Source organism: Panulirus ornatus, chromosome 65, assembly GCF_036320965.1.
Source record: "Panulirus ornatus isolate Po-2019 chromosome 65, ASM3632096v1, whole genome shotgun sequence".
In the NCBI taxonomy this organism is placed as follows: Eukaryota; Metazoa; Arthropoda; class Malacostraca; order Decapoda; family Palinuridae; genus Panulirus; species Panulirus ornatus.
In genome coordinates this window covers 13482849-13507728 of record NC_092288.1, presented here as the reverse complement: position 1 = coordinate 13507728, position 24880 = coordinate 13482849, and the positions used below count along the sequence as shown (strand labels likewise).

At 46.7% G+C, this 24880-nt stretch overlaps 1 protein-coding gene across 1 annotated transcript in view; it reads left to right on the top strand.

The window, feature by feature from the left end:
• LOC139746439 (uncharacterized) overlaps positions 1 to 15788 on the top strand; it is an 82484-nt gene extending 66696 nt beyond the window's left edge. The window contains exons 7-11 of the mRNA XM_071657689.1: positions 2338 to 2444; positions 4927 to 5378; positions 10386 to 11104; positions 11618 to 11668; positions 12275 to 15788. Of these exons, the coding sequence (XP_071513790.1) occupies positions 2338 to 2444; positions 4927 to 5378; positions 10386 to 11104; positions 11618 to 11621 (1282 nt within the window). The 3' untranslated portion in view covers positions 11622 to 11668; positions 12275 to 15788. The remainder of the gene's footprint in view (positions 1 to 2337; positions 2445 to 4926; positions 5379 to 10385; positions 11105 to 11617; positions 11669 to 12274) is intronic.
• Positions 15789 to 24880: the final 9092 nt, after the last annotated feature.

Sequence of the window (24880 nt, the reverse complement as noted above, 5' to 3'; positions counted from 1 at the left end):
TCGGGGCAGCAGATAAGCCAGTCGCCGTCTCCACAGCTCAGCCAGCCATTTATCCTCGACCTGGACTGATGACCTGCGCTTTGTCCGCGCCCTGCTTCCCACGCCCCCGCGCCGCCACGCCCTTTCTCACGCCCACGCCCGCGCCACCCAGGCCCCGCTTGTGAGCCGGGGCACCACCATAAAGGACCAGTTGTCCAGGATTTCTGTGTTTTTTTTCTTCTCCGGTTCTTCTTCTTCTTGGTGTGTGGCGGATGGGTGATCGCGCGCCTTCTCTGTCCTCGCTACACTGACGTACCGTCTGGAAAAAAAAAAAGGGACGAGTTCTTTGTCGCAAAAAAAAAAAAGGCACACGCGTGGGTGTTCATCAACCTGTTCATTCATAACACTTTGTAGTGTTCTGTTCTGCAACGGTGTGGCTTCAGGAGATACCTGTGCACACACCTCAATGGAACCTCGTGTTGTTGCTGTTGCCTTTACGTGAAAATTTCATACTGCAGGACCCAGAAAATCTCATAAGGTATACCTGCTCTTCTAATGTTTTAATTTCAGACGCTAAACGATTTGCTCAATGGGGCTGAAATTTTCACAGCCACCAGGGCCTGTGAATCACTGCCGTCGTGTCAGGTTTCAACTTTCTGGGTCATAGGGAAACCACATAAAGCACGCGCTTACTCTCTCCATTGTCTTGGGATTCAGCCGACTGTGAAGCGCGTGCGAACGGCGCGAATCCATTTTTCGAGCTCACGCTCCGAGCTCGTGAATCTTTATTTCGAGACTTTTAAGGCTTCATTGAACAATGAATCGAGAATTCATGGGGACAGTGACACTGCTCGAGGCTTCAGAGGGGTTCATGCCACGGTGATTCGATGCTTCGCGAAGATATGGCCTCGGAGGTTCAGGGGACCGCAGCTGTAACCCAGGGGCTGGACTTCATTACAGAGACACCCTAAATAGGCCCTGAGCACAGCGAGGGAGCTTGAGGGTTGGAGGACCTACATCTATCTCCGGTAGAGGCAAAGGGAGGGAGGTGGGGAAGGTAGTAGATCCCGGAGGTGCGAGGCGACCTAGAATAGGTTAAGTACGCCTTATAAAGAAGGAACAACCGTTCATTAACATCTCCCACTCCGGATGAGTGAGGCCTTGTCTGGTTCTGGTGGACCCGGCCACAAGGTCTAACCTCTTCTTTCTCCAGTTCCTCCACTGCCTAAATATTCAACCTTCCCACAGAACACTGCGTCAACTTCCTATAGACGTGTATGCTTTACGTACATCTGCGACGGCTTGTAACTACAAGGTTATCTGTGTGGTAGGTTGATCGACTTGTTTGATAAATCAGTTTGAAAGCATCGGTGTTACCGGACGACTCCTGTTGCTTGTGGGTGCACCGCGAGTGGAAAAGCCACCGTCGCCGAGGCTGTATCAATGGACGAAAAGGATTAAGTCTCGTCGAGGACTTTAAGGATCCAAAGAAATCTATCATTTTCCCGCTACTGATTGTAGCGCAGTCTCGAAGCAGTAGGAGCCCCATAAAAGAGGTCCGCGAGCTACATAACAATAACATTGAAAGCATCTATAGGGTAGCCAGTCTACCTCGTAGGAAATCAATTACCCCGCCTGCATGCGAGATTGGGATTGGGGAACTTACTCCTACAGAACTGAATCCCTTAAAGTGCACATGCTTGTATGTACTTGATCTGCCATACTCGCAGAATCAAGTCTGCATGCACTTAACTCTGTGTATAAGGTATATGTCTCTATGTCCTTGATCTACTCAACTCTGTGTATCAGGTATGTGTCTGTATGTCCTTGATCTACTCTTTGTAGAAAGAAAGAGTATATACATGTATGTATGTATGTACTTTGATCCAAGTCATGTGAACTAAAACGAACTTAATGCTAACTGATAGATGCATAGCGAAAATACTTTGTCACAGATAAGCTGATAGAAAGATAGATAGATAGTTAGATAGATCTAAGCTATGTAGAAGAGAAGATATTGATGATAATAGATAATTAGATAGAGAGAACAGAGTTAGTATGTGATGTTATGATATATAGATAAATTTGAATTTGATGATCAAAGATAGACAGACATATAGAGAAGATAGATATTAATGATAAACAGTTTATAGAATCAAGAGATTTTGTAGTAAACTATGACAGAGACTGAAAAGACTGAAGATAGAATGACAAAGATCAGACAGATTTTCCATTTGAGGTTGTGATGTAAAACTGAGAGAAATTCACGAGAACTTGGAGTTGTTTGATGATACGAAGCTGATGATGATGATGATGATGATGATGATGATGATGTTTGTGTGTTCCTCACTCCGGCAGCGGTGAGTTCCACCTCGGGTACAACCGTTCGTCGCTGGCTGGCGTGTCTTGGTATCATCTCATCCACCCAGAGAACATGCGCGAGGCCCAGACCAAACACCGCCTTAGTGAGTAACCCTCTGTTTTGTATCTGGCCTGGCCTGGTCTGGCCAAGCGCCTTAGTGAGTAACCCTCTGACCTGTATCTGGCCTGGCCTAGCCTGGTCTGGCCAAGCGCCTTAGTGAGTAACCCTCTGACTTGTATCTGGCCTAGCCTGGCCTAGCCTAGCCTGGCCTGGTCCAGAGTTGTGTATGTCTATATCCCAAGGTTCACCTTGACTTCAGAAGGAAGTCAGAAATTAGATTATGATATGCTTTTCTCTTTTATTCAATTTTCTTTTCATGGATTTTTCATTGTAATGTGTTTATTTGTGTGTGTGTGTGTGTGTGTGTGTGTGTGTGTGTGTGTGTGTGTGTGTGTGTGTGTGTGCTGCCATACCCCGCCTGAACGTGGTTGTGCCACGTGTGAGAAGTCACCTTCGGCGAGGTTTTATCAACATCAAACTACGACACGTTTAGCTAGTAAACATAAGAACTAGACACCAGTGCGTTAGAGAAGGAGATTTACAATACTAATCATAAAGCCATTTCTAATGACAATGGTCCCCCGCCCCCTCACCCATTTCTTCTTTAGTTAATTCTTAAAATTCAGTGAACTGATATGTAGTTTTCATTTGAGAATTACCTCTAAGAACTCATAATCTTCCTCAAGCTAATGTTCCAGGTAATTCTTATCTGTAAACTACCGTATGACAATGTAGGGAGTCACAGTTCTGTGTTAATCTATTTAAAAGAACTTCTCCTATGATATGAGTAGCACAATTACCTGGACGAAGAGCCATTTCCATGGGTTAGGTTATCTAATAAGGTTGCGTCTACCCCACTGGAAAAAATTCCTGTCCAAAGACGAGTTTACAGAGGAAGTCTGGACGTGAACGAGACGTGAGATCGAGCCAGAGAAGACTGAACGGATCTAGAAGTGGAGGAATGTGGTGCTGAGTCGTCAGTTTATATGTGTGTGTTTAGTTATCTGTTGACGAAAGGATATCGTGCATAGAAAAGATAACGTAGGCACAGCACAGAACCCTGAGGGACATTGGCTTCTTAGATGGAAAGAGGAGAGATTGATCCATCAACAGTAACGGAGATGGAAAATCCAGAGAAGAAGCGAGATATAAGAGAACAAAGTGTGGAAGGAAAAGCAAAGAGAAGAAATATATAAAAAGAAATCAGACCTTAAAGCAGCATCTATAATAAAGCTTTGCATATGTCAAAGTCTATAACATATAATTACCCACAGCCTCTCAAAAAAGTATGACCAGGCATCATTAATATTAGGAAATCATATCACTGACAGATATCGTCTTGCGAAAGCCATCACACTTGATGACCAGAGAGTAGACCGTGAGATCCAAGATAGATAAAGTGGGTATTGAGAAATTATTCGAAGACTTTTGAGATGCTAGAAGTTATAGACAAAGGATGGTAACTCGATGGGTTAGAGCGGTCACTCTTCTTTGGAAGTGGCTGTTCCAGATTATGTTTCCAAAACGAAGGGAAACTTTTGGCTCCTAAGCAGAAGCAGAATAGGTGAGCAAGCACAGGCACAAGTGAAGGCGCACATTTAGAATTACAGGGAGATGCCGTCTGGTCCACAAGCCTTGCTTGTGACCAGAAAAAAATAGAAAGTACTTTTATATCAATATGGAAAAATACTAAAGGGAAGAGCAAAGGCTTAATCATAGGTAAGTCAGCGTGTGAGGAGGGAGTCTTAGAATCATCCATGATGTGAGCTATCATGATAAAAGTGAGAGCTGAAAAGCCTTGTTTTATCGCTAAGAGAGACAGCCACAGAATCGTCAGAATGGAACAGCCAAGGAAAGAAATTGCGACAGTTGTTAGATAAACTTTTGGCCAAAGACCAGAAAGATCTATCAACTGTAGAGGGGGGACAGGTCGTCACACTTAGCTTGGATGAAGTAAGACGTCGCCTCACACATAACGTATCTACAACGATTCTGGAAGGGAATGAAAGCCGACTGTGGCTCGGAGTAAGGTGGGCTTTTCCAGGCCTGAGGCGCCAGGCTCCGTGCCTCAGTCGTCTCAGAGTAGGAATAGCTGACCGACGGATTAAAAAAGAATGTGTTAGAAGGAGGAGATGACATGTACCTCCATTCCCCCTCACAAGTAATCTCTGCCATGCGTTCAGCAGAGACAGAAGCATCGCCCGAGGAGAGTCATTGATCTTCCCAAGGAAAATATCTGTAACTTAGTCTAGAGTCAACTCTGTTAAAGTGCCAATACTGGCTTGTAAGTAAGGTAGCCAGGGAGGAGGTGTAGTGAGTAAAGAAACATTGAAGAGAGTATCAGCGTTGTCTATCCCGGGGTATGGCAGTGTTACGGAACTGTAAGACTATCATACAGTATATTTAAGAGTCCTGTACCCACCCGTCACTGTTATCTGCTTGTAACACCGACATACCGTAAGTTTAAGAGTACCGTCGCCACTTGGCACTGCTTCCTGACAGTGAATGTTTCCCACCCCCAACAGTCACCACCAGCGAGCAGGACCGCTCCTGTATAATGCTACTGAGACTACAGGCTGCAGGGGGCACCTGGCGCTGGGTCCACTGCGTCCTGCAGGTGAAGGACGCCGCAGATCCTGGCAAACAAGGGGTACAAGGGTCGCAAGGCAGCGGTAGCGGCACCAGCAGTAGCAGCAGCAGCAGCACCAACAGTAGCAGCACCAGCAGCAGTAGCGGCACCAGCAGTAGCAGCAGTAACGGCAGTTCCCAGCAGCAGCAGCAGCAGCAGCAACAGCAGACGCAGCCGGTGATCGTGGCCACCAACCAGGTGTTGGCAGAGAAGGAAGCGTCGGTGTTGCGGGCCAACTCTTGGCTCTACCATTACTACACCATGCAGTCCAAACTGCAGTACGGCCTGGCGTACGACGCCCACGCCCAGCGGGTCCACGCCTACTACCCTCAGGTCATGACCTACCAGGTACGTTGACAGGTCACCTTTTTGACATGTTAGGTTCTTCCCTCACCTGCCAGTCGTGTCTACAGGTCACCTACCAGGTACGTAATCAAGTCACCTCCAGGCCACCACTCTGCCCTACTAGGTACATCGCTACGTCACCACCCTGACCTGCCAGGTACTCTACAGGTCACCACCCTGACCTAGCAGGTATGTAATAAGATGAGATTTTAAATATTCTTGTCATTTCCCAGCAGTATTCATCACGAGGTCTTCACTAACCAGCCAATGGCAAGCCAGCATTACCCAACGATCGTTATAATGTAACTAGTTCTCCCTAGTTCTGTATGTTATCCTGTGTTTAGGACCGTAAGATTCGTGTATAAGTTTAACGGAGTAGGATTCGTGTATAAGTTCAACGACGTAGGATTCGTGTATAAGTTCAACGCAGAAGGTTTAAGGATCCTTGCAGACACACACACACACACACACACACCGTAAGTAGATGAAGGCCATATTCCCTGGTTTTTAGGTCTAGTTTCACCTTAATGTCTGAGATCTCTTCGTTCACCTAGCTCAACTGAAGCCAAGATTCTCTCTCTCTCTCTCTCTCTCTCTCTCTCTCTCTCTCTCTCTCTCTCTCTCTCTCTCTCTCTCTCTCTCTCTCTCTCTCTCTCTCTCTCCCACTATGAATTCAAGACACCAGCGCAACGAGACACGGCAGCAGTCAACGTAACACTGTATACCCCACATCGCTTTATCTGTATCGAAATAACATTGAGTCACGCAGAAAGAAAGAAAGGAAAAAAATATATTCATATACAATATCAGTCAATTGCTCTCTTTTTTTTCTTTATTCTTTATTCTCGCTCCGGTCGCATCCAGTATCATCACTACGGCCGGAAATGGGTACTGCGTTGTGACGTCATGACGCTCCCTCACACCATCCAGCCAGGCAAACCCAGCCAGTGGGGGGAGTGGGGGGTGGAGGGTGGGGTGGGGTGTGGAGGGAGGGGTTGGGGGGTTGATGAGGTGGACCTGGCTGGCTCCACTGTGAGATCTATTAATGTTCTAACTCCGACCGTTCTCCCGTGGTGGGCCAAGACCCACCACGTACACGAGCCGGATATCTCGTATCCTATATATCAACTTAAACCACGAGGACATGTGTCTCACTATCTCTGGCTGTAGAGGTCGGCCACGAGGACATGTGTCTCACTATCTCTGGCTGTAGAGGTCGACCACGAGGACATGTGTCTCACTATCTCTGGCTGTAGAGGTCGACCACGAGGACATGTGTCTCACTATCTCTGGCTGTAGAGGTCGGCCTCGAGAGACGATGGTGGGAGACCATCTCGCTGCGTAGATTTTACACTTGACCACTGGAGCCACGACGGTACGATCCTGAGCACAAAGGTACGATCATGGAGCACGACGGTACGACATCTTGAGACGACGGTACGATCCCTGAGCACGGAGGTACGATCATGAAGCATGACGGTACGACATCTTGAGAACGACGGTACGATCGATCCCTGAGCACGAAGGTACGATCATGAAGCATGACGGTACGACATCTTGAGAACGACGGTACGATCGATCCCTGAGCGCGAAGGTACGATCATGGAGCCACGACGGTACGACATCTTGAGAGCGACGGTACGATCGATCCCTGAGCACGGAGGTACGATCATGGAGCACGACGGTACGACATCTTGAGGGCGACGGTACGATCTATCCCTGAGCACGGAGGTACGATCATGGAGCCACGACGGTACGACATCTTGAGAGCGACAGTACGACCCCTGGGGATACACAATGGTGCTATCATGGATAACGACAGGACGATCCTGGAGCACGACGGTACGACACATTGAACACGACGGTACTACCCCTTGGGAATTTGATGCCCTGGCCCATCAAACTGCAAACCATCATACATACTCTAGGGTCGTACCGTCGTGCTCAAGGGGTCGTGCCCTCGTACTCTAGGGTCGTACCGTCGTGCTCAAGGGCTCGTACCATCGTACTTTAGGGTCATACCGTCGTGCTCAAGGGGTCGTACCATCGTACTCTAGGGTCGTACCGTCGTGCTCAAGGGGTCGTACCCTCGTACTCTAGGGTCATAACGTCGTGCTCAAGGGGTCGTACCCTCGTACTCTAGGGTTGTAACGTTGTGCTCAAGGGGTCGTACCATCGTACTCTCGGGTCGTAACGTCGTGCTCAAGGGGTCGTACCCTCGTACTCTAGGGTCGTAACGTCGTGCTCAAGGGGTCGTACCCTCGTACTCTAGGGTCGTACCATCGTGCTCAAGGGGTCGTACTCTCGTACTCTAGGGTCGTACCGTCGTGCTCAAGGGGTCGTACCATCGTACTCTAGGGTCGTACCGGCGTGCTCAAGGGGTCGTACCCTCGTACTATAAGGTCGTAACGTCGTGCTCAAGGGGTCGTACCCTCGTACTCTAGGGTCGTACCGTCGTGCTCAAGGGCTCGTACCATCGTACTCTAGGGTCGTACCGTCGTGCTCAAGGGGTCGTACCCTCGTACTCTAGGGATCTTCATGCTCTACGTCAGTCAACGTAATACGTAGACGACCGCGTGTGAAGGTGCATGAGAAAGTCGTGGTTTTTGTGCCCCTGTCGCTGAATATCATGGTATGAAAAGGAAAAAAAAAAGCTACTAATTCAAGAGAGAGAGAGAGAGAGAGAGAGAGAGAGAGAGAGAGAGAGAGAGAGAGAGAGAGAGAGAGAGAGAGAGAGAGAGAGAGTGGGTGGGTGGGTGGGAGGTGGGGTAGTGTAGGACCCGGTCGAGCCAAAGGTGTATTCGCGCAGCACGAACCGATTTAATCACAGGTTGCAAAGGAACCATTCCCAAGGCAGCCACAGGAGGAGGATAATCCTCCAGCCCACATGGAGGAAAAGTGGAGCATTTCTGAGCATGGTGGAGGAGGAGGAGGAGGAGGAGGAGGAGAGTGGAGGAGGAGGATGGTGGTAGTGGTGGTGGTGGTGGGGAGGAGGCAGTCAAGATATGGGAGGTCGGCCGATGGGGGATACACAGTCGTGACCCATCCAGTGGGTTCGAGACACGAGAACACCTTCCCCCCCTTCCACACACACACCCGGGTCATGCAAACACCATCACAACCACCCACCTCTACTGGACTGGTCAGTTCAACCCAGCCGGGTTTATATCTCACAACGGGTAAAGGAAAAAAAAAAAAAAATTGATGATGCTTTGGGGAAGTGAGTCTTGGCTTGTCTACCTGCAGTACTCATTCCCATCTACGTGGGCTGCATTATATTGTTTCTCTCTCTCTCTTCTCTTATTCACAGTGAATGACAAAGTGCAGGCAACTGAATGCCTCACTTATGACCATTTATATACGTTGTGTGTAAATGAATTACCGTTTTTTTTTCTCTCTTTTCTTATTCATAGTGAATGAAAAAGTGCAGGCAACTGAATGCCTCACTTATGACCATTCATATACGTTGTGTGTAAATGAATCACCGTAGCTTATATCACGTACCATCCATCGATCGACTAGTCCATAAGGGAGGATTAATAATTTGGGTCGGCTGTGGGCCAACTGCCCTTCCCAGGATTCGAACTCGGGCCGACTCGCGCGCGATTCATAGTCAGCAACGTTAGCCACTACACCACGGAAGTTCACACTACTACACCTTGTGTGGGAATTGGACTTGTAGACCAGTGGGAGTTCCCAACCACACAATCCCGATGGTTACATAAGAAGGTATGCCCGGATAACCTTGTACTACCTCCACTACCCTGGGGAGTGAGTCATTTGGCTATGATGCTCGTTTCGCCTTAACACAACAGTATACCGTCAACCATTACGATGATATCCCAATTGGTTTTACATCTACTAGCTGAAGCCGATCCTCTCCCTGAAGGAATACATTCATGTCTGCTTTCAAAGAGGAAGGAGAACCACAGGTTGAACTGAGTCTGTTAGTTATGTGTTGGTCGTAAATAGCTGATCAGCAGCAGGGAGCTACATCGTGTACATAGGATCAGTTTAATACATATCAGAGCACAGACTTTTTTTTTTTCTTCTGGTCATATTATGTCATTCGCATCATGATCATGTCCTTTGGAGATCTGACGACGACCTGACGAAGGACGGTAGAAGAAGGAGGTCATTGAACCTAACTCTTCGAGCAGGAGAGTACGACCCTTGAATATGATGGCCTGGCTATTACGACCTGGCCGTCGCGCTTCAGGGTCGTACCTTAATGATTAAGTGGGTCAGATGAAGAGCTACGTCATCCTACTCAAAATTCATACCGCTGTCGTGCTTAGTAGAACGTGCCGTCATGCTCAAGAGGTTACAATTCGTGTTCAGGAATGTCAGAAGTTTGGTAACGACAAACATTCTCATCTCAGTGTCGTTAACTCCTTCTTTTCCAGCAGATGGACGACTGGTCGCATCTATAATACAAGGCTTCTCCCTGTGTCGTAACCCTACGTCTTCCTCTTAAGTGCTGACTTCTAAATTCTCATGATATCTAAGTCTGACAACTTTGACCGAAGGTAATGTAGGGACTAAACAGACGATTGTATTGCTAGATATCTACTGAATTTAAGTGTAAATTACAACTTTTAAGTGACCAGACGTCCACAAAGTTGTTAGTGGTTATGTCTGATATCTTTCTTGTTTACTAGTGTATTGTGGTGACATAAACATGAGCCATACAGTAATGAGTTGCTGATTAACAGTAGGTATTTGAGTGCTTGTAGAGAAGTGACTTTTTCTTGAGGTAAGTTGAAATGAATCCAAATATTGTCGTATGTAAATGTATTTTCACATCAAGTGCTGAGGACAATATAAATATTCTAATTGCTATAGTCGCTGAGGACAATATAAATATTTTAATTGCTATAGTTGCTGAGGACAATATGTGTCTTAATCAGTATAGTTGCTTGAGTAATTATTGCATGAGAGTGTTGTCAGTGGGGACAGGCGTGGTGTAGACAGATGTGCAGGAGTAAAGGCTTGTGTTGATGTCCTCAGAGCGAAGCAGGGGCTGCCTCCTACATGACCAACCCGCCCACCCTGAACGGCAGCGCCTACCACCAGGGTTACCACGCCCCCACACACGCCCCCGCCGCCCACCACACCCCGTATTCCCTGGCGGCGCCCTCAGCCTACGCCCACCTGCAGCACTACCACCATCACTACTCCGTCCGTCTCCAACATGGTCTGGACTACTCCCGTGACCCAGCCTGGACCTACTATGACCCAACCACGACCTCTGCTGACACCCAGGTTCCACTACACCCCCACACCGCCACCCACACACCCACCACACACTCCCACAGATCAAGTAAAAAGATCTCCTCTCCCAAGTCTTCCCCACGAAGGTCACCAATGACTCCCATGTCAAGCCACGGGGTATCTGAGGGAGGCGGGGTAGCGGTAGCCACACCAGTAGCGGTACGAGCGGCTCCCGTAGCGGCGGCAGCGCACAAGGGCACGTCATCCCCGGAGCTGGAGCAGCATATGGACGCTCCCTGGAAGGCCTCACCCACGCAGGAGGTGCCCGACTACCCTGAGTACTCCTCCTACATCACGCCGCCGTACTCGGCCGGTACCCCCACGCCCACCAAACTCAACCTCTTCACCTTCGACCCCACTGACCACCGCGACGCCCACGCCCACCACGACCACCACGTACCCTCTGTGCCACAGGAACCACGTGACGCTACCTGGTACCCGCACGCCTTCGTCAGGTCAGTCCTCCTAACATGCAAGTCATAACTTGGTCAAGGTCAAGTCAGTAGACATGACTGAGTCATGGTGCTACATGACTTAGTCAAGTCAGTACAGACATCACACACTCCAAACACACAGGGCAAAACATGATCTCATTAGTCATCTCTGATAACTCCAAATAAAGTCGACAATACACAGACAGATATGATTTAAGTCATAGATAACCAGTGGAGTTCATAACACAATTTCATAAAGTCTGCTTGCAGATAAAACCTGATCAATTCATTCAATTACGTAAAGCCATCCACTGCCATCTTATTCTTTAATGTATAACTAAGGTCTAGTGACTTTAGAATCCTACAGCACAAGATTTAGTCACAACCTGGTCATGCTAACAAGCTCATCTATAACTTACAAGAAGTAATTAAAGTCAACAGCTTTTAATTTATGAAATGATGAGGATAAAGCTGACTGACTCTACTGCTGACAAGTGTTGGGAAAGCTAACTGGTTTTATTATCTTTCTCACAGATAATGTACCTCGAGTGATGAGAACACAACACAATCACGACTGATGATGAGGTGGGTATATTCATACTCTCTCTCTCTCTCTCTCTCTCTCTCTCTCTCTCTCTCTCTCTCTCTCTCTCTCTCTCTCTCTCTCTCTCTCTCTCTCAGTAAACACCTCCAAAGTTCGAAGCTTATATTGATCTTAGTCCGATTATATATATTTTTTTTCAGTATGAAATGCGAGTAACCTTCAATGTTTGTGTCAATATTAATCTCTTAGTTTGTCTGATGTTGATGTGTGTTTGCACCAGATCTGTCGCTTGTTTGCATCGGGTTAAGGTTTGTTGCGTACTAGAGCTGGTACTTGTTTGCACAAAGTATTGTCTGTGTTTGTCTGTTCCACAGTTAGGACGGTGTCTGTGTGTACACGACGTGTGCCTGTTTGTCTGTGCAATATATATATATATATATATATATATATATATATATATATATATATATATATATATATATATATATATATATATATATATATATATATATATATATATATATATATATATAGCATAAAGAGTCGTGCATGTCTGTGTATATTATTCATGACTGTGTCATTATGCACCTTAGTCATGCACACTGTCATGTTGACACCAGTCCGTGTCCTCCTTCTGTTCTCAACAGGTGCCTTCTAGTCCGTGCTAGTCCGTGCCTGCCCACGTACAGTGGTTCCTCCCCGTCGCCTCTGGTCTGCGTAGAGCACACCATCCATCGCTGCCGTGTCTACCACAACCGCAACCACGGCCTACCACAACCGTCGCCACAACCACGGCTTACCACAACCGTCGCCACAACCACGGCCTACCACAACCGTCGCCACAACCACGGCTTACCACAACCGTCGCCACAACCACGGCCTACCACAACCGTCGCCACAACCACGGCTTACCACAACCGTCGCCACAACCACGGCCTACCACAACCGTCGCCACAACCACGGCTTACCACAACCGTCGCCACAACCACGGCTTTATACCGGCCCGCCCCCATCACACCTTTTCGCTAGGATTATACCCGAGTGGTTAAAGTGGCCCGGTAGGGGATTTGTGAGTGACGTGTGACCCTCTAGAGGATTTATAAGTGACGTGTGCCTCTCTAGAGGAATTGTAAGTGATCTGTACCCCTCTGAAGGATTTGTAAGTAACATGTCGCCCGCTAGAGAATTTATAAGTGACGTGTGGCTCTGTATAGGATTTGTAAGTGACTTGTGCCCACTTTAGAGGATTTATAAGTGACGTTTGCACCTCTAGAGGATTTGTAAGTGACATGTGGCCCTCTAGAGGATATGTAAATGATGTGCGGCCCCTCCTGAAGAATTTGTAAGTGACGTCTGGGCCACTTGAGGATTCTTAAGTAGTGCGTGACCCACGAGAGCCTCCATAAGAGGCGTGTAGACGCCTCTCTTACGTGACGTGTGGCATTCTGAAAGTGTAAGTACCACGTGACCCTCGGAAGGCCACTGCAAATGACCCACATTCTTCTAGACACTTCCGTAAATGAAGTGTGTTCCTCTAGAAGCTTCTGTAAATGAAGTGTGTTCCTCTAGAAGCTTCTGTAAATGAAGTGTGTTCCTCTAGAAGCTTCTGTAAATGAAGTGTGTTCCTCTAGAAGCTTCTGTAAATGAAGTGTGTTCCTCTAGAAGCTTCTGTAAATGAAGTGTGTTCCTCTAGAAGCTTCTATAAATGACTTTTGGCTCCTCCAATAAGAAGCCATTGTAAATGGCATACAGTCCTCTGGAGTGTAAATGATCTTTGGCTTAATAATGGCGACTGTAAATGGCATGGAGCCACCATAGATCTCTTTGTTAATGACATTTGCTCCTAGGCATCTGAGAGTGATCAGTGGTTTCTATATGGTTTCTAAAGAGCATCCACCTGGTTATCTGACGAACGTATATACCCTCCTCTGCAAGGGAGATGAGACTGTCCACTATGGTACATGAGCGCTTCCCCAGCGGTGCATTAGAGTCGTCCAGACGGTACGTGTACCACCAAAGGTGCACGAGAGTCGTCCAGATGGTACATGTACCACCAACGGTGCACGAGAGTCGTCCAGATGGTACGTGTACCACCAACGGTGCACGAAAGTCGTCCAGATGGTACGTGTACCACCGATCGTGCACGAGAGTCGTCCAGATGGTACATGTACCACCAACCGTGCACGAGAGTCGTCCAGATGGTACGTGTACCACCAACGGTGCACGAGAGTCGTCCAGATGGTACGTGTACCACCAACGGTGCACGAGAGTCGTCCAGATGGTACGTGTACCACCAACGGTGCACGAGAGTCGTCCAGATGGTACGTGTACCACCAACGGTGCACGAGAGTCGTCCAGATGGTACGTGTACCACCAACGGTACACGATAAAGCTCTTCGGACGGTACTCAGTGCTGGTCTTAACAAATCCAAACGTAAGTGAAATAAGGAATACTAAATTCTCAATAATACAGAGAAAAGTTGGGAAACACATCATATACACACACGTCTCTGTGTTACGTAATGATACAAGCGAAGGGTCTATTCAAATTCAAATGATCTTATTACTGAGTTCGATTTAGACATTTAGACGTAAGGTGGTACAGAACAGATAATGGAACACCATTGTGGATGGCTGGACACCATTGCTCTCCAGGATTTTGTGATTAGATCAATTTAACTGGTATTTGGCTTCCTACAGGTGTCTTTTAAGTGTGTGTAGGCTGATAGAGGCCTATGTGTGGGGGAAGAAGAAGCTGACCGAAGTGGGAGCGATTTGGGGTCTCTAGAGGGACTGTAAGTAGGGTGGAGGTGCTCTAGAGGTTTTAGCCAAATGATATGAGGACTCTAGAAATATCTTATGTAGTGACGTGTGGAAGATTGAGTAGCTAGGGTGACGTGTGGTTCCTTAGAAACATTTGTATGTGACGTGTCACATTAGATATTTTTCTTGTAAGTAACAAGTGCCTTCAACAACTTATCAAGTAAATGACACACTTGACTCTAGAAACCCATGTAAGTATCTTCTTGCGCTCCAAAGGATACAAAATGCTAATCGTGTCATGTATGACGCATCCCATATGATGATTATTCAGCATGTCACCCTTGTCACACATGACGCATCCCATGTGATATAAGTGTGTGTGTGTGTGTGTGTGTGTGTGTGTGTGTGTGTGTGTGTGTGTGTGTGTGTGCGCGCGCGCGTCGAAAACCTCATACTGCATGTTTGACCCCACGTAAAACTTCTAATGTCGGGATCAAAAAGTATGTGTAAGTTACTACAGTAAACTCCGTAAACTTTATAAGTTGCCACAGTGATCCACTCATAAACCAGTCTAGAAATTGGTCATTTGCATCTCTCGTGGTCATAGAGTAATGCAGAAAGCTACCATGGCTCTCTAGTGTCGTCTGCGAGTGGAACTGTAGTGCTCTAGAAAATAGTGGGGCGTCCCTCCATGGCTCTAGAAAAACATCTGTAAGCTTTAACAGGTCTCTAGATATAGTGGTTAGTTCCCGCAAAGCTCTAGCTAGGAACCTCTGCTGTTTGTAGATGAACCCTTAGGAACGCCTGTGAGTTGCCATAATACTCTAGATGAAGTTAGTTTAGTTTTCCGAAGTATATGTGTAAGTTGCTTTTGGAAATACGGACCCAGATCAGTTGCTAGTTTCTTAGACTCACTTTCTACGGTGATATACAGCTCTAGAAACAGCTGTAATGAAGTAGATCTTGCCATCATTGACCGCAAACAGCCGATGACGTAATACACCATCACAACGCAAGAGTAGTGAGTATGTGGTCATTTGAAGCAGTGTACTTAAGAGAGATTTTTTCCTCTCCTAAAAGTATACAGCGTAGTTATGCAATGTACAGTTTCTTTATGTATATATCTATACAACTTTTGTGGTGTATAGTTTTTCGGTAGTTGTTTGGAGGCATATAGAGAACTCCAAATTTCCTACCACACTGTCTGTTTAACTGTTATTGTCCACACTGTTTGTTTAACTGTTATTGTTGATGCCTGCTGTTGGCTAAGTTAGGGAAGTGAACTACACACATCTTAGGTGCTAATAATAATAATGTAATAACGATAGCATTTGTTAATGAACACTAATGTATAGACCTCCTGTTACTTCTAAATAAAGTATCAGTTTGATTTGTAAAGGTATTTACTTCAGTCCTTGAAAAAAGAGTAGCTATTGTAAATATACGTATGTAAAGATAAATGAAAATAGATAGAAATATCAATATCAATATAGATAAATGTCTGATATATATATATATATATATATATATATATATATATATATATATATATATATATATATATATATATATATATATATATATATATATATATATTTCACATCAACAGAAGTTCTAACGTTTTCAGTTAGTGAAATTACATTGCAAAACATGTTTCAGGGAAGAAACCCTCCTCATCAGGTGTATACAATGCACAAGCTTCCCCCACCCACCACAGACACATGGACCCGCAGACCGTCTCACAGTCATGTCAGGGCTAAGACAGATCCAGCCTTGACATGGTAGTGACAGAGTCTACAGGTGTGTGTGTGTGTGCTTGTGTTGGGTGTTGAAACTTTGTGAACGGCACGCCCCGGATGAAACGGGTTTCTTCCGTGAAGCATGTGTCAATAATCATAAACCATTAGAACTCCTGCTGAAGCCTGATTAGCCTTAAATATGTAGACGACTAGTGTGATCGTCATATTAATGGACACAATGCCCCAGGTCACTGTGACATGTCACACACACACACCATACTATACAAACACCAAGAAGTAACATTAAGACACAGATCATCGCACAACAAAGCACAACCCAACACAACTTCACCACGGAGGAGATTACAACCTCCCTCCACCCAAATCCCCAGCACACACACACACACACACACACACACACACACACTCCATGTATCAGGTTACAGCAACAGGCTATAGTGACACGACCATTTTCATTACCACATTATTCTTAACGTCCTAGTGTCATCAATATCATAACCCACATCAGTCACCTTAAGGGTTACCAAGCACAGAAGTACCGAAGATACTCGACTATCATGACTCTAATTCCTGTAAGTTCCCTCGGACATGGAAAGCCTTGGAGAGCATATAGAACACCATATAGACGGAGACAATTATATACGGTATCATTCGTGGTTTACTGTCGTATGGAACCTACTGGATGGCTGGTGTTCATATGAGGGTGTGTTGCGAGGCTGGGTGCCGGGGAGAGGCGGTGAAGGCTGTCTCTCAGCTGCTGCTCGAAGGATCACAATGAGTGGAATCGGAACTCCTTAATGAGGCCTCGAAGCTACTGAGAGCGTGAGACTCAAAGAGACAACACAGTTCATATCTCTGCTTCACAGTTTTGAAGCTGATAGTTTCGAAGTTATTGTGAAGTCCATCGAGAAATAAACAGTTTCTTGTAAGAGATCAACAACATTTGTACTCAGTGGAGAGTTTGGCAGACAGTATGTGTCTACAACCAGTACCTTAGATCGCCACGTTTCTACAAGAACACGTAACCAATTCGAATCCCTCAGATCACAACAGGTCAAAATTCTTCGAGAGCAACGGGTTCCGTGTTTGGACAAGGTGGGCAATGGACTCTGTGGTTCTTAGACAAAGGGAGCATTGGACTCCGTGTTAGCTGTGTTGAAACTCATGTTCATGTCCTGAACCTATGTGCTTGCAGAACGTCTCAATCACACCAACAGAATCAGGAGACAGATACAACAGACTCACCAAAGACTTACATAACACGTACCCCGGTACCACCCCAACAGAACATGAACAGAAGAACAGACAACAACGGTCACAGCGGTCGCAGTATACAGTCCACAACACTTACATCTACAAGAGAAAGTCATGAAGACATGTAACCGCTTATTTTAATGGTTGCTGAGGCAGGACGGGGCAGCTGGATCTCCCAATCATGACCAACTCATGATGATGTAAGCTTATATGTACACCCGAGTCTAAGCCAGGTGTACCTATCTACCGACCAGCCCCGAGGGGATGGATGAACACCTAGGTGGACTGTGACCCGACTGCTCATACCCACAGGATTCGTACCCGGGCGGGTCCAAGTGCGTGACTAATCGCCAGTAACGCGAACCCACTACACCGCGAGGTGCCCCTAGCACGCACCATCTACATGCACTTCCCACAGACTGGGGGGGAAAAAAAAGGACATCATGCAGTAGTCATGTATGCAATACTCACTGCAATACCCGCTTCTCTCATCAAACGGCCCTCACGGTACACCAGCCTCCATTGCGGGTGTGGAACAGTGGTAACTAGGTGACGGGGAAACTGTCAGGTGACACTGTTGGACAACGAGGAACTCAAATATATCAACTAACATGACGGACAGAAAGTACAAGGAACCGATACACACAGACGGAACTTCCTCTGAAGATGTTACACTGCAGTGATCAATGTAACGAAATAATTGTTCCTGAGATTACAATGTTCACACAAAGTGATCATCTTGCTCCTGTCAAATTACTTGAGTGTAATTGTATGATCTGTTATCATCAATTAACTGCTACGCTGTTTAGAGCGTGTTATAACTGGGGGGGAAAAAAGATATTAAATAAAAAGAAATATTCCCCCTCAAGAAAGAGTTACCTTGTAGGAAATTACATTGAAAGTTACTTTTGACAAGAGGTATGTATACTGGAAGAAGGGGGGGGGGGGATGAGTGTATGTGTGTGTGGGGTTGTTGTTGTTGTTGTTGTTGTTGTTGTTGTTGTTGTTGTTGGGGTGGGGGGGGGTGTTGCAGGCGGGGGTGGGAGGGTTGGGGCTTCGAAGGCTTGTGTATACCCGTCCTGACGCCTGCCAGCCAGCAAACTATCCATCACGCATCATCTGCTGCGAGGGAAGGATGCTCATTAGCGAGGGAGGGGAGGGGGGTCACATTGTCTGCTGGATGAAGGCATGTTGGTGTATTGAAGGATGAGAGAGAGAGAGAGAGAGAGAGAGAGAGAGAGAGAGAGAGAGAGAGAGAGAGAGAGAGAGAGAGAGAGAGAGAGAGAGAGAGAGAGAGAGAGAGGGTTGAGGAAAAATTAAACATTCATAATAAACCAGCATGAACTTTACCTTGGAGAGATGTCTTGAATACCAGGAAAACCAGAATTACAAGAATTAGAAAAAAGCCAAGTTCCAAAACAAGATATTACCACAAGTTCCACAAAATATTACCACAAGTTCCAGAAGATATTACCACAAGTTCCAGAAGATATTACCACAAGTTCCAGAAGATATTACCACAAGTTCCAGAAGATATTACCACAAGTTCCAGAAAATATTACCACAAATTCCAGAAGATATTACCACAAGTTCCAGAAGATATTACCACAAGTTCCAGAAAATATTACCACAAGTTCCAGAAAATATTACCACAAGTTCCAGAAAATATTACCACAAGTTCCAGAAAATATTACCACAAGTTCCAGAAAATGTTGCCACAAATATCTTGGCCAATAAGACGTTTCAGTACCCTCCACCCGCGGGAGGGCCAGAAATAACATGAGCTCGAGCGTCTTCGGCTTAAACACGAGAAAGTCACTGGAAAACATTTTCAATGGTCACAAAAAAGAAAAAGGGGAATTGTATATTAGTTCATTGCAACAACTACTTCTGCTATTACTACTACTACTACTACAACTATTACTACAACTACTACTACTACTACTACTACTACTACTACTACAACTATTACTACAACTATTACTACAACTACTACTACTACTACTACTACTACACTACTACTACTACTACTACTACTACTACTACTACTACTACTACTACAACTATTACTACAACTATTACTACAACTATTACTACTACTACTACTACTACTACTACTACTACTACTACTTCTACAACTACTACTACTATTACTATTACTACTATTACTACTACTACTACTACTACTAACTATTACTACAACTACTACTGCTACAACTACTGCTGATGTTACTACAACTACTACTACTTCTACTACTACTACTACTACTACTATCAACCTTGCCCCTACCATCAGCACAATATCAACCCGAGTTCTCTCTCTCTCCTACTCCCATACAACGTCGTAACTCACATGTATTATACACTAACTGCCAAAAAGGACATTATGGTTTTAATATGAATAAATTCAGTACACATGCTCGTGTATTATCCATCATAGAGCCATGTTTTTGGCCGGGAGAGGAGAGAGAGGACTGCCCAGATAAAGCCGAATCTGGCCAGCCTTCCTACAGGAAATACGTAATACGAAAGAAAAGATAACATAAGAATAATGGAATGATATGATTGCAAATTAATTGCCCGTATCCACTTTGTTTCGCCACGCCCCCTTGATATACCCGGACCAATCAGCGGCCAAGACGAATCTGCATTAACGAATCGCCAGCCAGATCATCATCACAGGGGAGGAGTCACAGAAACCGGAATTTGGATGAGTTTAATGATAGCGGGGGTGATTCTTGTGTTGCTGGCCAGCTACCCGCAACACACTGGCTGGCCGGCCACAACACAGCATAGTGGCTAGCTGACCACAGCACAACACACTGGCTGGCTGGCCACAACACAACACGCTGGCTGGCCGGCCACAACACAGCATAGTGGCTAGCTGACCACAGCACAACACACTGGCTGGCTGGCCACAACACAACACGCTGGCTGGCTGGCCACAACACAGCATAGTGGCTAGCTGACCACAGCACAACACACTGGCTGGCTGGCCACAACACAACACGCTGGCTGGCTGGCCACAACACAGCATAGTGGCTAGCTGACCACAGCACAACACACTGGCTGGCTGGCCACAACACAACACACTGGCCGGCCGGCCACAACACAGCATAGTGGCTAGCTGACCACAGCACAACACACTGGCTGACTGGCCACAACACAACACACTGGCCGGCCGGCCACAGCACAACACACTGGCTGGCTGGCCACAACACAACACGCTGGCTGGCTGGCCACAACACAACACACTGGCTGACTGGCCACAACACAACACGCTGGCTGGCTGGCCACAACACAACACAACACACTGGCTGGCTGGCCACAACACAACACACCGGATGGCTGGCCACAGCAGAACACGCTGGCTGGCTGGCCACAACACAACACACTGGCTGACTGGCCACAACACAACACACCGGATGGCGGGCCACAACATAACACACTAGCTGACTGGCCACAACACAACATACTGGCTGGCTGGCCACAACACAATATACTGGCTGGCTGGCCCCAACACAACACACCGGCTGGCTGGCCAAAACACAACACACTGGCTGGCTGGCCACAACACAACACACCGGCTGGCTGGCCACAACACAACACACCGGCTGGCTAGCCACAACATAACACACCGGCTGGCTGGCCACAACATAACGCACCGGCTGACTGGCCACAACATAACACACCGGCTGGCTGGCCACAACATAACACACCGGCTGACTGGCCACAACATAACACACCGGCTGGCTGGCCACAACATAACACACTGGCTGACTGGCCACAACACAACACACTGACTGGCTGGCCACAATATAACAAACTTGCTGGCTGGCCACAACATAACACACCGGCTAGGTGGCCACAACACAATACACCGGCTTGCTGGCCACAACACAACACACTTGCTGGCTGGCCACAACACAATACACCGGCTGGCTGGCCACAACACGACAATCCTTCACTCTGGATCATCAGAACTCTAGGTTGTGTTACAGGGCGCACTCTTTCTTCCTCAAAACCCTTTACTGTATAAACCTCAGCACTCTAGAAGTCTTCCTCTGGAATGCACTCTTTCCTATCTGGAACCCTTCACTCTGGAAACCTCAGAACTCTCAATCTTATCCCAGAACGCACTCTCTCCTCCCTGAAACCCTCCACTTTGGAAACCTCAGCACTCTAAAGATCTTATTCCAGAAGGCACTCTTTCTTCCCTGGAACCCTTCACTCTGGAAACCTCAGAACTCTCAGTCATACTCCAGAGTGCACTCTTTCTTCCCTGGAACCTTTCGCTCTCGAAACCTTAGAACTCTCAGTCCAGAACGCACTCTTCTCCCTACCAAATACTCCTGGTTGGCTCCCTCGTCAAGCGCGCCCTTCCTTAAGGGTGGCTGGGGCTCAGCAACTCCCTGGTAAGACCCACCTCAACAGCGGACTTTAAGAGACCTTACCCAAGCACACGGTCTCCACTTTATAAGGTCCGGGAGCTGTCTGCACCCAACACTAGGCAAGATCGGGTGGCATATTACAATCGCCACGTAGAGTCAACAATCCAAAGATTTATTCTAGAAGTTATGATAATCTAGTTTCTAGATTCAACCTACCCTCTCGAGAGAGCTCTAGAACCCTACACTCCAGCCCTAGCCAAGCGGAAGGGGTCTGTTTCTCCACCCTAGGGAACCCTAGAGCCTTGCAGTGCAGCCCTCCACCCTAGGGAACCCTAGAGCCTTGCAGTGCAGCCCTCCACCCTAGGGAACCCTAGAACCTTGCAGTGCAGCCCTCCACCCTAGGGAACCCTAGAGCCTTGCAGTGCAGCCCTCCACCCTAGGGAACCCTAGAGCCTTGCAGTGCAGCCCTCCACCCTAGGGAACCCTAGAGCCTTGCAGCGCAGCCCTCCACCCTAGGGAACCCTCGAGCCTCGCAGTGCAGCCCTAGCCAGGAGGCTGGGGCTGGTCGGTTCCCACGGTGGAGCGGGCTGACCAGTGGCCGGCGCTGCTGCACCAGGGGAACAGGTTCGGGCTGGCCTCGTCCTCCAGCGTAATGATATGGCCGCGATGGTAACCATTAATCAATTAGAAATATGTGCGATATATACCAGGCAAATTACAGTGCTTCGCTAGATTGAAAACCAACATGGCTGTTTTACAAGTATGGCTGACCGTCGTCTATACTTGTTACTAAGGGGTTTATTTTGTCTCTCTTATTCTGCAGAGTCTTGGGGGTAGAGAGATTCTGTGTAGAGGGAGGCGAGGATATCCCTCCTCCTTCTCCTCCTCTTCCCACAGCCAGTGAGCTGGACACGCAACACAACGGACGAGACGGACGTGCAACTCAATCACTGAGACACATGCAACTCAAAGGTACACATGACTGGACGGACCGGGTACCTACCGACACTTATCTCAAATGGACTGTCAGGCAACACCACCACCGCCTCCTTCTTTTTTTTTTTTTGCGATAAGCCAGGAGGGTTTCCCGAAAGACCAGAGGAACCGGGCAGCCATCTCGAACTGCCTTAGACAGAGAATTCAAAGACGGTGTTTGGAGGTGACCATGGAGGAAAGGGGCGACTAAGAAGAGGCGCAGGCCCCAGTATTTTCCCACCACAAGTGACTTATCAGCCAGGCTGTGTATATATAAGCGCCCAACCCAAAATTACCGGCGGCATTTCATTGTTAATTACAAAGCGAATCCGTTCGTTGCCTTCTCTAATTATACACAAACTCTGAGATAAATTGACTCGTATTGTGCGAGAACATACGTGAGTCTGGCAATAGTTAGAAATCAACATATTTATCGCTCAGGGAATGCAAATTACGATGTTGTCTCTCTGATTCCCATTCACTAAAGTACAAATTAGAAGCAATAGATAGATTTGTTAAGATGTGGTATTTTCACCGGCCCACTCTCGTACAAGGATCTTCCCATATGTCCATGATAAGAACATGTGTTAAGTAACCTTGTGTATTGTAGTACATGTGAAGGCCAGATAACAGAAGACCTGATGGTCTATGACAAGGTTTATCTAGAGTAAGTTCAGAGATATTATCCAACCTTCCTACTCTATATAGGTGGAGGGAGAGAGAGAGAGAGAGAGAGAGAGAGAGAGAGAGAGAGAGAGAGAGAGAGAGAGAGAGAGAGAGAGAGAGAGAGAGAGATAAAGCAGAAAGCCCCTTGTTAATTATCTTGTTAAGTCTAACTTCGCCCTCTTGACCGTGAGCCAAAGTTTGACATCTTTCAGGTAATGGTCATCTGTGCAAGCTGGACTGCCTTATTCACAGCAAGATAATTCTCCAACACAGTAATCTTATATTCTAGCTAACTTAGGAATCTGCTTGTGAGACCTTGATATCAAATCACCAAAAATCTAAAGCATGGGTGATAGAGAAATTACTTGAAGTAAAGATCCCACAGGTTATATATATTTCCATATGTCTGAATTTCTGGCAATGTGTTTCTGAAAACTATGGTTCTGTGGCGTCGAGTATTACACAATACAATGAGCAGCGGTGGACATTAAATACTACACAGTGCAGACCACTGGCAAACCTGTTGTTCAACAGGGGGTGTCGGGTGGTAGACACGTCGACTCTGGTGTGCATCAGTGGGAAATGATCACCATTGAGTCATACATTAATACAGGACGTCTTATGAAACGTGAGCCTTGCTATTCTAACATCATTCAGTAATAGCATAGACACCAAATCTACTCGTGTAGAATACACTGTGATATTTCAAACCAAATGGACGGTAAGAGAAAGATGTGATGATTTACTAGACTCTAACAACCATCCTAGGCATGGAAATCATATTAAGTGCTGTACGAAAATTCCAACCAGACAAGTGGCAGCAGGCTGGCCAGCAGCCGTACACCGCACAACGACGCTGTCAGGCGTATGACAAATCACCAAATAATGTGTTTCCTCGGGTATTTTCAAGGAACGCTCACAACCTTAGGAGATTTCAAAAGGGTTCTCCTGATGATAGGTAATAAGTCTGGACAAGATTATTCAAAGGATTTTTAAAAAAAGTTGATGCATTTTAACACTACGCATCATTACAACTTTCTCGATGGAAGGTGGCGACCTGCTTAGGTAACTCCTTGACTTGGCATCAAGGAACAACGTAATGAAAATATATATGAAACCAAAAGCGTGTTTCTAAAGTCCTTGATAGAGGAAGGTAGAGAAGTGTGTGTGTGTGTGTGTGTGTGTGTGTGTGTGTGTGTGTGTGTGTGTGTGTGTGTGGCGGGGGGATTGGCGTGGGTTTGTGGTAATTATTAAGTGTCCGATGTTCACGTGATAGGCTCACAGAATGGTAATTATCAGCCTCTTGAGCATGACGGTACAATCTTTGAGGGCGATGGTACGATCCTTCAGGACGACGGTACACAATCCTTGAGGACGACGGTGTGACGCTTGAGGACGACGGTATGACGCTTGAGGACGACGGTACGATCCTTGAGCACGACGG